This window comes from Hemicordylus capensis, chromosome 2 (assembly GCF_027244095.1).
Source record: "Hemicordylus capensis ecotype Gifberg chromosome 2, rHemCap1.1.pri, whole genome shotgun sequence".
NCBI lineage: Eukaryota > Metazoa > Chordata > Lepidosauria > Squamata > Cordylidae > Hemicordylus > Hemicordylus capensis.
The window spans coordinates 283,233,009-283,247,132 of record NC_069658.1 but is presented as its reverse complement, the minus strand read 5'-3'; the positions used below and the strand labels follow the sequence as shown (position 1 = coordinate 283,247,132).

General features: G+C 42.7%; 1 protein-coding gene across 2 annotated transcripts in view; it reads left to right on the top strand.

Annotated features, from left to right (window-relative positions):
* PDZRN3 (PDZ domain containing ring finger 3) overlaps positions 1-14,124 on the top strand; it is a 294,968-nt gene that overhangs the window by 18,729 nt on the left and 262,115 nt on the right. For both annotated transcript variants that reach the window (XM_053296543.1, XM_053296544.1), the window contains one exon: positions 3,360-3,467. In XM_053296543.1, the coding sequence (XP_053152518.1) occupies positions 3,360-3,467 (108 nt within the window). The remainder of the gene's footprint in view (positions 1-3,359; positions 3,468-14,124) is intronic.

Genomic DNA, 14,124 nt, shown 5'->3' with positions numbered 1-14,124 from the left:
CGCATGGTTTCCGGCAGCAAACCCTCCTAATTCCCTCTCCCCTTAGATGAGGTTAGCGGAGCGAGTGCTCCACTAACGCATCTCTTTGCTCGTATTGTATTGTATTGTTGCAGCGTGGCTCCATGCCGCAGCAACACATGAGGAGCCCCCCCCCCACCGGGAGGCTGAAACTCTGGGGGTCTCTCCAGGATGCCCCATGCACTCGCGCGGGGCATCCTGGAACTTCCAGCAGCCATGTGGCCTCCTGTCCACGCCGGCTCCGTGATGGAGCCAGCAGTCATGTGGGCGGCCGATCTGGCCGCCCAGGGCTGCAGGAATGATCGTCTGCGGGCTAAGCCCGCTCTCCCCACAAACCCCATTCAGGCGAGTCTCGTGGATCATGAGACTCACCTCAGAGTTTTTATTCCCAATTGAGTATGCTTACCTTTACTTCCGTGAGGTGTTGGATAACTTTTAAGTGAGAAGTTTGACCGTATCTCAGAGGCCTTAGAATGAAAACATCTATCCTAAGGGCTCTGTGGCAGGAAGGAGCTCCACTATCAATGCTGTGGTCTAAATCTCGAGTAGGCAGACCTGTCAGCCGTCTGGCCATCTAAACCTCATTTTTGTCTTATATCCTTTTCTCCTTTCACTGTTGCTCTTGCATGCTGTCTTTTAAAACTGGACGCTCAAGGGAGTAAAGACAAATGCAGAGGGTTCCTGAATGAAAGCAAGGTCACAGAGCTGTGCAAGGTAGAACTGGAAAAAGTTGCTGCTAATTCCTGTGCTTTGATAAGATAAGCCAGATAGGCCCTATTGACCGGTAAGCGAGAGGGACATGAGAGGAGTGAGGAGAAGGCATCCCTTCTTCTCACCAGAGAAGTGAGAAGAAGGGATACTAGTCATGTCCAATTTTTTAAAATATCCATTTACAATAGGAGACTAGTCTCAGAAGGTAGAGTAAGTTTACAATGACAGATCAAATTCAGAAAGTTTTGAGAGAAATTGTCCTTGTTGTTAGCACTGCTTTTTGACAGGCTCCCAGAAGCCTCTATGTTTATGTTTGACATTGCATGCATATGGTTCTCACTTTTGACATGCTCAGGAGCCTCACAGTATCTCTCTCTCTCTCTCTCTCTCTCTCTCTCTCTCTCGGGCATATTGGGGATCAGTCACTTAATAGGTAGTGGGACAGTTACTCCTAGATTTAGCTGCTGCCAAAGCCAAATTGAAAGAGAACTAGCCTTGTGCCTTCCCCATGCTGGGATACCTAAGTAGATTCCCGAAGAAGTTAACTTGCAAAAGTTAACTCTCCAAAGTCTGTCTGCACGATTGACTTCCTTTGGTCTACCTCCCCTCCAAAGATGCCTCAAATGAGCTAAAAACCAATTACCTCAGCAGGGAAGTCAGATAAGGCTCTGCAATGCAAATTCCCTTCCTATCAAAAAGAACCCTAAAGTGGACAATAGAAACTCAGAGATATGTCCATTAAAATACTGATTAGTTTACGAGGTTCTTTTGACCTAAAGATATACCATGTTTACACGTCCCATTGTGTTATAATGCAACAAAGCAAACACTAACAATGGGATCATTTGAGATGATTGATTGAATTTCTATACTGCCTAAAATTCCCCGGAACTGCCCTATTGAAGAAAGAAGAGCAACTGGAATTATTATTATTATTATTAAATTTATATCCCGCTCTTCCTCCAAGGAGCCCAGAGAGGTGTACTACGTACTTGAGTTTCTCTTTCACAACAACCCTGTGAAGTAGGCTAGGCTGAGAGAGAAGTGACTGGCCCAGAGTCACCCAGCTAGTATAACGGCTGAATGGGGATTTGAACTCGGTTCTCCCCAATCCTAGTCCAGCACTCTAACCACTACACCACGCTGGCTCTTGCCCCTGGTTGTGCCAGTGTTCTCCACTTCGCCTCTCATGTGCTCCCTTGTGTACTCCATTTGGATCCCAGTGTGAGTCACTTACACCTTGGATGGTAGATTTGATATCTGCCTTTACGCTCCGTAGTATCTTGCTCTGTGTGCCAAGAACGCTTCCAGATAGGTCCTTTTGTCTGGTCCGATCTGTGCAGCCAGCCTTCCTGCCACCAGAAATTGGCTACTTGAGAACAGGTGCCTTTGGGATCTATCCTAACCCCCTTGATTCCTCGCTGCTGCTTGCCACCTACCTGTCCATTCCTGAGGAAAGAGGTCCTTTGGTTGCACCTGAGTTACAAGAATCCACCTTCCAATAAAGGAAGGAACAAGGTTGTATGATAATTGTTGTGCCCCTATCTGGGCTTCCTCTGTCCCTGTTTCTTTTCTCTTAAATCCAAGAGCTTGTTTCTCTGAGCCTCCTTTCTCTCGCAAGCTTGGAAGTCATTTCAATTTACTGTAGACACTAAACTAAATTTCCTCTTAGCAGTTATATGGTTAATCTTGTAACTTATTTTTAGCAAAAGTATTGCTTCAAGTGACTCTCTTAATCCATTGTACCCCTTACACTCAAATAAAACCTTCTTTGTTTTTGGACTTCAGCAATCTCTCTTTCAGTCCATTTTCCTGCCACCAATGCTTTGCACAAAAATTATTCAGATGTGGAACTGCTCCACTCTGAGCTAATTTCCCCACACAAAGCCCAAACACATTTTTGGGGTGTTCACCAATCACTCTGGGGCAGTTCCATTAACACCCTATAACTTTCTTGGTTTCTCAAAGTGTACACAATATTGAGCTAGATGGACCTATGGTCTGACTCAGTATATGGCAGCTTCCTATGTTCCTATGAAAGGTGGTATATACATATCCTAAATAATAATAGTGATAGAGGTGCTGTAGCATAACTGAAAAGTGGTGAGAGAGGGTGTGTGAATGACATTATTCCCACCTTTCTGGGTCTCATCTGAAATGTGGAGAGGCATGTCTGTCTCCTCGTTGCTTTTGAGCTGGAATATCCAAAGTAGCTTTTAGAATCATGGCATGATAAACACCAACTTAACTGAGTGAGGTTTAATGTGACATTTACCTGCAAAACATTTATATTATTATTATTATTAAATTTATATCCCGCTCTTCCTCCAAGGAGCCCAGAGCGGTGTACTACATACTTGAGTTTCTCTTTCACAACAACCCTGTGAAGTAGGCTAGGCTGAGAGAGAAGTGACTGGCCCAGAGTCACCCAGCTAGTATCATGGCTGAATGGGGATTTGAACTCGGGTCTCCCCAGTCCTAGTCCAGCACTCTAACCACTACACCACGCTGGCTCTCATAAATGCATTCTGGTTCTCTGGCATCCTGTCTAAATTTTGAACAGTGCCATGACTTCAACATATTTCAGACTTTACCAGTTTTTACATTATTTTTCTCTTCTCTCCTTTAAGGACAATCAAGATGGCTCATCTAGTGAAGGAATTTTTGTTTCTAAAATAGCTGACAGTGGGCCTGCTGCCAAAGAAGGAGGGCTGCAGATTCATGACAGGATTACTGAAGTAAGAACTTTATTGATCTCTTTTTAATAGACCGAGTGTCATCTCTGTTCTTTTGAATCTGCATTTCCAGCTTGGGAGAGTTGTGACATGGGTAACAGAGGCTAAAAGACAGGGCCGCTCAAATATGCATGACTTGCTTCAATGCTGACCTTCCTGGGTTTAGGTATAGTTCTTGTCTAAATATAGAAACCAGATTATGGAAGGTATGTGCTTGTCCTGGCATTTTGAGGAGCTAGCATCTACTTGGTATGCTGCAGTTATTTCTTTCTGAAGCTGTTGGAGACGTGAAAGTTGTTTAGTTAAAAACATATGTGAAATTAAGTATCTGTTGTGAGAACTGTGACTTTATTTATCTTGGTTTCTAAGGCGTTTTCTCTCTCAAGAAGACCAAAATGTTTTGAACAGATGATAAAGGACAGAAGCCTCTGTTAGCTAGTGAACCTTAATGCATATTGTGATGAGCCTTCTTCAGAAATGTCTTGAAGGGTTACTGTGCACTCTTTTTCGTTCATAGCCTGGAGTTCTTCCCGTTTTCCTTAAGTTTTGGCTGTTTGAAAAAGCAGTTCCTGTTGTAGAGATCATTGCCTAAGATGATTTCTGAGCTTTTTTTTAATTGTTAAGGAGAAAGTTTGATTTATGAAATGAAAGTGGTTACTTGCAAATCAGATTCCATTGTTGGTGATTTTAGAGTTAGAATTTGTTCATTTTCTTAATTGTTGTGAAAGTGGGGAAGTTAAGAAGCCTATTTTTTTTTTAAAAAAAAGATAAGTGTTGCTTTTGTTGCCAAAGATAGCATGGAACAGTCAGTTTCTCCAAGATGTGGAATTCCTTTGCTCTTATGTTTTGTAAATGAGCAATAAACAGCTGTTAAGGATTTTCTGTTGGCAAATTTCAATATGTATTTGCTATTTTCTTCACTTGTACAGTAAATTGCATTCACAACTTTTGTTAGGAATAGAAATTAATTAAGAAGTACTGTTCGTGCTCCAAAGGATGTTTACAGAAACAAATGGAGAAAGCAAATTTACAATTTGATTTAAAGTTATAATAAAGTATGAAACAGGATGTCTGAAAAAACAAATAAATGAGGTCTTTTCTACATAGCATAGATGTTTATAGATCTGTAGGACGTGAAAAAGTTTTAACACCCGTCTCCCTCCTCACTGCACTGCAGCATCATCCCTTGTATGCGTACTTGATTAAATGTAAGCAAACTCACTGTCATCCTGACTAATAGTGTGGAGGTACAGAGGGCAAACTGCCTGTGCAGCGTTTAATAATACAAAGTCATGCTGCACATGTGAGGAGTACAATTTTTGCGAGTCTCCATCACCCCTGAACACAGAAGTAGAGGCTGTGCACTGCTCAGGGACCTACTTCCAGGTCATAGGGAGCGTTTCCATGGGCAGAGGGGAATGATGAAGATTGTAGTGCCCGCATACACAGTGTGATCCTGCATTACTAAATGCTGCAGAGGTTATTTGCATGCCGCCCCTCCACTTTATCAGTCAGAATGTCAGCCACTGTCATATTCTCTTGTGCCACTCATTAACAACAGTATGAAAGGACAGAAGTGTATCATGCCTGAAAGTGATTCAGCCACATCCAGATGGGTTACTATATACAGTACTTCTTTCTCTGAATTAGACAGGGAACCTGTCCTTGACCACTCCTTGGAAGTTACTGGCATTTCCCTGATGAAGTTCTTCATTTTTAAGGCTGGCAACAGGCAGTAGAATATTTTCCCGCTAGAATGATGCAGCTGGTATGATGAAGTCATCGTTGCATGTGCTATGGACACTCATAGCACTTTAGTATTTGTAAACAGGTGATGCAGGATTACTGATGCCTTAGAAATCTGCCAAGTCTGTTCTGCCAGAGGTTAGTGCAAAAATAAATTAGTGTGTACATCTCAAGCAAAGATTATTCCATTATTTTAAAACTACTTTGTGTTTTAAAAAAACTTTAAAACCATTGTCTATCTTTAGTAGCCTGATCTAGAATGTGTTTACTCAGAAATAAGGTCAATTAAATTCAGTGAGCATTAGATTCCTACACTCTAGGAAGTGTGCTAAGGAAGTGTGCAGCATTAGTCTCCAGTTGTATAAGAGCAAACACATGTTGCTAACAGATACCTTGCTACTCAGAACAAATAGACCTAAGGGGCAAAAATCCTTGCATCATTTTTTAATTTTTTTTAAAAAATTACATTTTATATCCCGCTCTTCCTCCAAGGAGCCCAGGGCGGTGTACTACATACTTAGGTTTCTCCTCACAACAACCCTGTGAAGTAGGTTAGGCTGAGAGAGAAGTGACTGGCCCAGAGTCACCCAGCTAGTGGCTGAATGGGGATTTTGAACTGAATCATGGCTGAATGGGGATTTTGAACTTGGGTCTCCTCGCTTCTAGTCCATCATGGTAACCACTACACCATGGTGCCTGAGAGAAGGACGCTGTTCAATGAAAATGGTGGTACAAGCATACATTGAAGTTATGAAGGAATGAATTTCAAAACCATACTTGAATCTTACATGTGGTGGTAAGGTTTGAGCCAACCACTCCCATACACTGTGACCAAGCTCATGTTGTTGAGTTATGTTCCCAAAACAGAAGGAGAATCTCTTTACAAATTGAAGGAAGAATAGACATACTGATTTATTCACAGCTTATGAAGATTTCATTGAACATCATCCTGGGCGGTACTAATAAGTATTTTGCTGGAAGCTTGTAAGATTTATTCAGTTTTAATCCCTTTAAATATGACTGTAACTTTAGTCTGCAGTAGGCTTGTCATCTCCAAATAGTGGAAGAGTGTGTGTGTGTGTGTGTGTGTGTGTGTGTGAGAGAGAGAGAGAGAGAGAGAGAGAGAGAGAGAGAGAGAGAGAGAGAGAGAAGGTGTGTTTGTGTGCAAACACACACACATATGTGCAGCAAACTGCTAAGTGGTCCCAGGAAATATAAGCTAGAATTATCATCCATTTCCTGTGTGTGTCTAGCTTGCACAAATCTTCAGACTTCAAAGGTTCACGGTGAATTGTATAAGTTATCTTTAGTTTGTTGAAATAGCCTTAGTAGGAAGAGGGGTTTTGTGGTAGTTGAACATTTGAACTGTGTTTTATCTCTTTAGTTTCCAAACACATTAATGCTATCAGAACTCCCTCACACAATCCAATCTAAAGTTGGAGGTCAGAAGATACATTTCAAAGGTGAACTTGTGCAGTTGAAAAGAATGTGGAGTTTATTTATTTAATTCAATTTTTTACCGCCCTTCCAAGATAGCTCATGGCGGTTTACAATTTAACCCCCCCCCAATAAAACCAGTTAACAATTAAAACAGAAATTATAAAACAGTGTAAAACAACAATTAACAATTAAAACATCATAAATCAGCAATTAAACAATTTAAACAATTTAAAAACCCTGAAAACCAGGTTACAATATTAAAACCAATTACAACTATTTAAAAACCCTAGAAGGCCAGGCCAAACAATTAGGTTTTAATTTTAAGGGCTCTCTTGAAGGCCAATAAAGAATTCAAATTGCGGATTTCTGCAGGTAGTGCATTCCACAGTCCAGGAGCAGCTACAGAGAAGGCCCGCCTCTGAGTCACCACCTGACGCACCGGTGGTAGCTGGAGACGGACCTCTTCAGATGACCTTAACGTGTGGTGGGGATTACACAGAAGGAGACACTCTGTGAGATAACCTGGACATAAGCCATTCAGGGCTTTAAAGGTAATAACCAGTACTTTGTATTTTGCCTGGAAACATATCGGCAGTCAGTGTAGTTGTTTCAAAACAGGCATAATATGGTCTCTCTGCTGCATTTTGAACTAACTGAAGTTTCTGAACTACATACAAAGGCAGTCCCACGTAGAGCACATTGCAGTAGTCAAGCCTGGAGGTTACCAGCTGATACACCACTGTTTTGAGGTCATCCTCCTCAAGGAATGGATGCAGCTATCGAATCAGCTAAAGATGTTAGAAAGCAGTCCTGGCCATATCGTCCACCTGGGGTACCAGGGTGAGGCCTGTGTCCAGGAACACTCCCAAGCTGCGCAACTGCTCCTTCCTGGGGAGTGTAACTGCACCTAGCACAGGGAGATCTAACTCATCCCCCAGGTTCTGAACCCCTACAATGAACACTTCTGTCTCGCTTGGATTCAGTCTCAATTTGTTATCCCTCATCCAGCCCATTACTGTCTGTAGGCAGGCATTTAGGGAATGAACACTATTTCCTGATGATGCAGATGAAAAGGAGAGGTAGATTTGGGTGTCATCAGTATACTGATAACACTCAGCATCAAATCTCCTGATGACCTCACCCAGCGGTTTCATGTAGATATAAAAGCATTGGTGACAGAGTTAACAGACAGAGATGTCATAGTGATAATTAATCAATTAACAAAGGTATCTTCTACTGAGCAATTGAAGCCTATTATTATATACTAGCTGGCCCTTCGCAGACCATCCGTGCTCTAGTTCTCCATCTCTCACCCCTCTCCAGACAATCTGGCACCCTGCCCTGCCTTCCCTCCCCCCCCCCCAGGATGGCAGTTAAGGTGGCAAAATCTTCCCCACTCTCCCCCCACAACTCTCTCTCCCCACAGATAACTAACTCTCTCTATATATATCTTGCTCTCCCCCCACAACTCTCTCTCTTGCATGCGCTCACCCCACAATTCTCTCTTGCTCTCCCCCCACAAATCTCTCTTGCTCTCACTCCCCCCACAGCTCTCGCTCTCCCCCCACAACTCTCTGTTTTGCTCCCCCATAACCCTCTTGCTCCCCCCACAACCCTCTTGCTCCCCCCCCCACAACCCTCTCTCACTCTCCCCCATCCCTCAGCTTCCCCCCTCCTCTTCCTAGAGAGAGCAGCATTGTGGTGGCCTAGTTCGGCTCCTCCCACCAGCCTCCACCAGACCTAGACAATTTTCGGGAGATGTGCCACATATGTCCTAAGGCTTTAAAATAACTGCCCAGAGATGAAAGTTTGGGGCGGTATACAAATTTGATAAATAAATAAAAATAATAATAAATAATATAGTTGTATTGATTTGGGATCCAGCTTTATCAGCTTGACTTAAAAATCAATAAATAACAGGTTTTATTTGTTTATATATACCAGCTGCATGTGTACTTTAATGCTGCATGCATACTTTTGCTCCTGCTCTAGGCCATGCATTTCTGAAGTGAGGGAGCTCTTGTGCAACAGTACAAACACTTTGGAGTTCAGATCCATGGGTTTATGTTTTCGATCTAACGGAGCCCTTCCAGAGCTCTGGGGGGTGCCCTAAATTATTTGCTCTCTTGCCCAAGAGCACCAAATGCTTCAGGAGAGTGGGTATTTATTTGTGTGCTGGTATTTGAAGCATGCACATTATTTTATTTATTTATTTATTTTTACATTTTATATCCCTCTCTTCCTCCAAGGAGCCCAGAGCGGTGTACTACATACTTAGGTTTCTCCTCATAACAACCCTGTGAAGTAGGTTAGGCTGAAAGCGAAGTGACAGGCCCAGAGTCACTCAGCAAGTATCATGGCTGAATGGGGATTTGAACTCCGGTCTATAGAATAAAAAGTCTATAAAATGCCATTCAGCAGTGCAGGAGCAAAGGATGAAGTGCAGTCTAGCCTGTGGTGCTGCTGTGCAATTTATTTTAATTGGCTTCCACTAGAGGTTGTGCATCAGCAGTACTTCATGTGCAGTAATCATTGCTAGAGTGTCAGACTTGGGACACTTAGACTGGGAGAACCAGGTTTAAATAGTCTCTCAGACATGAAACTCAGTGGATGAACTCAGACCAGTTACTCTATCTCAGCCTAACCTATCTTATAAAGGTATTGTGAGGATTAAAGAGAGGCAGTCCTGAGTTCCAAGGAACAGTGTGTTAAAAATGTAACCAATAAATAATAATAATACTCTATTTGTTATCCTCCCCATAACAAATCGTTCTCTGGCCTGCTTACAACACAACATGAAAACATGAGATAAAAACACACAACCGATTAAATCATAAAGGTAAAGTGTGCCATCAAGTCTATTCTGACTCCTGGAACCCACAGAGCCCAGTGGTTGTCTTTGGTAGAATACAGGAGGGGTTTACCATTGCCTCTTTCTTCACAGTATGAGATTATGCCTTTCAACATCTTCCTGTATCACTGCTGCCCAATATAGTACCAGTGGGGATTCGAACTGGCAAACTTCTGCTTGTTAGTCAAGTGTTTCTCCGCTGCACCATTAGGTGGCAAAGCAGACCAAAAAGGGGGATGAATTACAAAATACAATACAAAATAATTTTATTGTTTCTTGTTTACACAGTCAGACAGGTGTTATTGACTGGTTTGTTTTATCCAGACATCGAGTCCTTCCCAAGGACCTGGGATGACAGAATTTTATTGTCAATTATTATAGATATCGTCACAGAATATAGGCTGTTCCCAGTAAAGCTGCTTTTTGTAATTGGCTGATGGTGATTTCTGTGGCCCCTATGGTGTTGAGGTGCTCTTCAAGGTCTTTTGGAACTGCACCCAGGGCGCCAATTACCACTGGGATTATTTTGGTCTTTTTCTGCCACAGCCCTTTCATCAGATGCAGGTGAGGTGGTGATTGTTCTGAATCTGTGTCTGGATGCAGTTATGGATTGGATGAGGGTGAACAAGTTGAGAGTCAATCCAGACAAGACAGAAGTACTGCTGGTCAGTGGTTCCTCTGCCAGGGTGAATGATTTTCAACCTGCTCTAGATGGGGTTGCACTCCCCCTGAAAGACCAGATTTGCAGTGGGGGTCTTCGATCCGGCACTGTCACTAGAGGCTTAAATGGCCTCTGTTGCTCAGAGCACCTTTTATCAGCTTTGGCTGCATGTTTCAAGCAAAGGTTCCATGACTACCTTTCTGCACCCACAAAGTGTCATTCAACAGTAATTCAAGTCGTAATTTTATATAGAATGCTAATGGACCCTGGAATGCAGATTCTAAGGTCTAAAATAGCAGTAGACACAGTAGCTAGGAAGCGTTCTCTCCGACTTGCCCTGTGGTATTCGGATGAGTTACCAGGGCTGAAGCGGCGAGGTAGACGATTAGAGCGCAAGTGGAGGAAGACTCAACGCGAGACTGATCAGGCACAACACAGAGCACATTTGAAGACCTATGCTCTGAGCAGTTCTTTTCTGCCTGCATTGCTTCCTCAAATTCATAGGAACATAGGAAACTGCCATATACTGAGTCAGACCATTGGTTTATCTAGCTCAGTATTGTCTTCACAGACTGGCAGTGGCTTCTCCAAGGTTGCAGGCAGGAATCTCTCTCAGCCCTATCTTGGAGAAGCCAGGGAGGGAACTTGAAACCTTCTGCTCTTCTCAGAACAGCTTCATCCCCTGAGGGGAAGATCTTGTAGTGCTCACACATCAAGTCTCCCATTCAGATGCAACCAGGGCAGACCCTGTTTATCTATTGGGGCAAGTCATGCTTGCTACCATAAGACCAGCTCTCCTCTCCAACACATCCAGCTGAGTTGTTTAGGATTGTGAGGGGGCTAGTATGTACCCCTTCCCCCTTGAATTTAAATTTGGAACCATCAGTCACTTGCTGTGACATTTTTAATTACTTCTTTGCAGATAAAATCTCTCAAATTTGGGCCAAGCTGGATTCTACAGTTGCTGCAGAGTCTTTTGTGGACTTGTCCCACAAGTCCTCTTATGGTGTTAGATTGGATCATTTTCAGTTTGTGACTCCTGATGTTGAGGACAAACTGCTTCAGACTGTACACCCTACAACCTGTTCTCTTGACCCTTGCCCAACTTGGCTTATCTCATCTGATAATCATATTATCAGAGAGGGTCTTGTAAATAGTATAAATGCTTCTCTGAGGGAGAGCAGGATGCCTGCTTGTCTTAAGGAGGCTATTATTAGATCACTTTTGAAGAAAGCTACACTGGATCCCTCAGAGTTAGCTAATTACAGACCTGTTTCTAACCTTCCATGGTTGGGCGAGGTGATTGAGCGAGTGGTGGCATCTTAGCTCCAGGCAATTTTGGATAGTGCACATTATCTAGACCCATTTCATATTGGCTTTCGTGTGGGCTGTGGGGTTGATACTGTTTTGGTCAGCCTGATGGATGATCTCTGACTGGCTGTCAACAGAGGGAGTGTGACTCTGCTGATTCTTTTGGCTCTTTCTGCGGCTTTCAATACCATCGACCATGGTATCCTTCTGGACCGCCTGCGGGAGGTGGGATTGGGTGGCACTGTTTTACAGTGGTTCCACTCCTACCTCTCAGGCAGATTCTAGATGATGTCACTTGGAGGCTGTTGTTCTGCTAAGTGAGAACTGAAGTGTGGAGATCCACAAGGCTCCATACTGTCTCCAGTGCTGTTTAATATCTACATGAAACTGCTGGGAGAGATCATCAGGAGGTTTGGTGCTGGTTGTTATCAATATGCTGATGACACCCAGATCTACTTCTCCATGCGGACTGCATCAGGAAATGGCATATCTTCCCTAAATGCCTGCCTGGAGGCAGTGATTGCATGGATGAGGGATAACAAACCAATAAGAATCCAAATAAGACTGAGGTACTGACTGTTTGGGAATAGGACCCTAGAGATGGTTTAGAAATGCCTGTTCTGGATGGGGTTACACAGCCCATGAAAGATCAGGTGCGTAGTTTGGGAGTGCTCCTGGACCCCAAGATCTCCCTGGTTTCTCAGGTTGAGGCGGTGGCCAGGAGCACTTTTTATCAGCTTTGGCTGATCCGTCAGCGATGCCTATTTCTAGAGGTGAATGACCTTTAAACAGTGGTAAATATGCTGGTAATCTCCGGGCTTGACTACTGTAATGCACTCTACGCGGGTCTGCCTTTGTACGTAGTCTGGAAACTACAATTGGTACAGAATGCAGCAGCCAGATTGGTCTCTGGGACAACACGAAGGGGCCACATAACACCGGTTTTGAAAGAACTTGCACTGGCTGCTGATATGTTTCCGGATAAAATACAAAGTGCTGGTTCTTACCTATAAAGCCTTTAATGGCTTAGGTCCAGGCTATTTAAGAGAGCGGCTCCTTTGTCATAAACCTTGCCAACTGTTATGATCTTCTGGAGAGGTCCAGTATGCCAGTGGCTCATTTGGTAGTGACCCGTGACTAGGCTTTTTCTGTGGCTTCCCACAGCTTTGGAAGATGCTCCCTACTGAAATAAGAGCATCTCCTTCTCTGTTTATTTTCAGGAAGAAACCTCAAGAATCTCCTGTTTTCACAAGCTTTTAATTATAATTAGTTTTAATAATTTTAAAACCTTGTTTTAGTATCTATTTTATTCTATTGTTTTTATTGCCATGTATTTTATTTTGTAACTTTTAAATATTTTAAATTTTGTACACCGCCTAGAGATGAACATATCAGGAGGTATAGAAATATGATAAATTCTGTAAATAAGGCGCTTCAGCTAAGATTTTGACATCAGAGCAACTGCAGTGGCCAATGTTCACTGGAAGAGCTTTAGTCTCCCTGACAGCAGAGGTTCAACATGTTATCAGTGACATCAAGAGATGGCAGAACTAGAGGTGAAAAGGGGGATGCCGGATGATCAGTAGGTAGGGTCAATGAAATTCTTCCTACTGTACTGACAGTCAGTTAGTAACAAAATAACTATGTTAAAAAATTAAAGGGAAACCCAGAGAATATTTTAACCCTTTTTTTGCATATTAAGAAACAACCTGAGATCTTATTATGAATGATTGTATGCAGCCGCATCAGAACTGGAGGCTTGGTGGTGTCCTGTTTGGTTCAGATGATAGGAGAGGAGAAGGTAAAATAGAATACAGCTGCACTTGAGAAATAACCCTTTGGGGGAATTGTGTCGTCTGTACCAGTGCTGTTAAGCTAGCAGGCATCTCATTCTCCCCTTCCCACCATAAGTGACAGTTTAGTGATGAGAGTAAAATGTTTAGTCACTTATCAATATTTGAGGATATAAACCATTTGGTGTGGCCACTGGCCAGATTCCGATGTAATGCTTGGTTTAGCATTACTAGCATGAACCTCAGTCTTGCACGCCTCTCTCTGTCCTTTGTGCGTGAGAGGAAGAAATTTGCAGCTTCTGTCCATGGTTTTAAACGAACCAAGATTTGTCATTGCATCTGAACCCACCCACTGTCACAGGTGGAAATAAAAGAGCTTAACTACAAGAACAGAACAGCATTAGAGTTCATCCGCATAACACCTGCTTTAGGCATAGCTCCTTCAAGTATCTGAATTAGCAGACTGAAAACTTTGAAGCTCATAAGTTCATATCCACAATTAATACCCTTATATGGTAATCTAGGTGCTTGTACTGTATCCATTTATTTAGTTACTTATGATCTTATTTGTATGCCTCTTTAATGCAGGTCACTTCTGATTTCATATGAATCACACATTACCACTTTTATGGCTCCTTTCACTGCTAAGAGCAGCCACAGAGCTTGTAAAGTTATTAGACTTCCATAAATATAAATGATAACAGGCAGATAATATTAGCAGATCAGCTCTTTTGGGCCTTTGCAAATGCTATGTAGTGTAGAAGTTGATGTTTTGAGGCCATAAGTATATATCCAAAACAAATCTATTGTCATCTCCATGTTAATTTGGCTGCTTGTGTACTGTTGGATTTTGTGAGT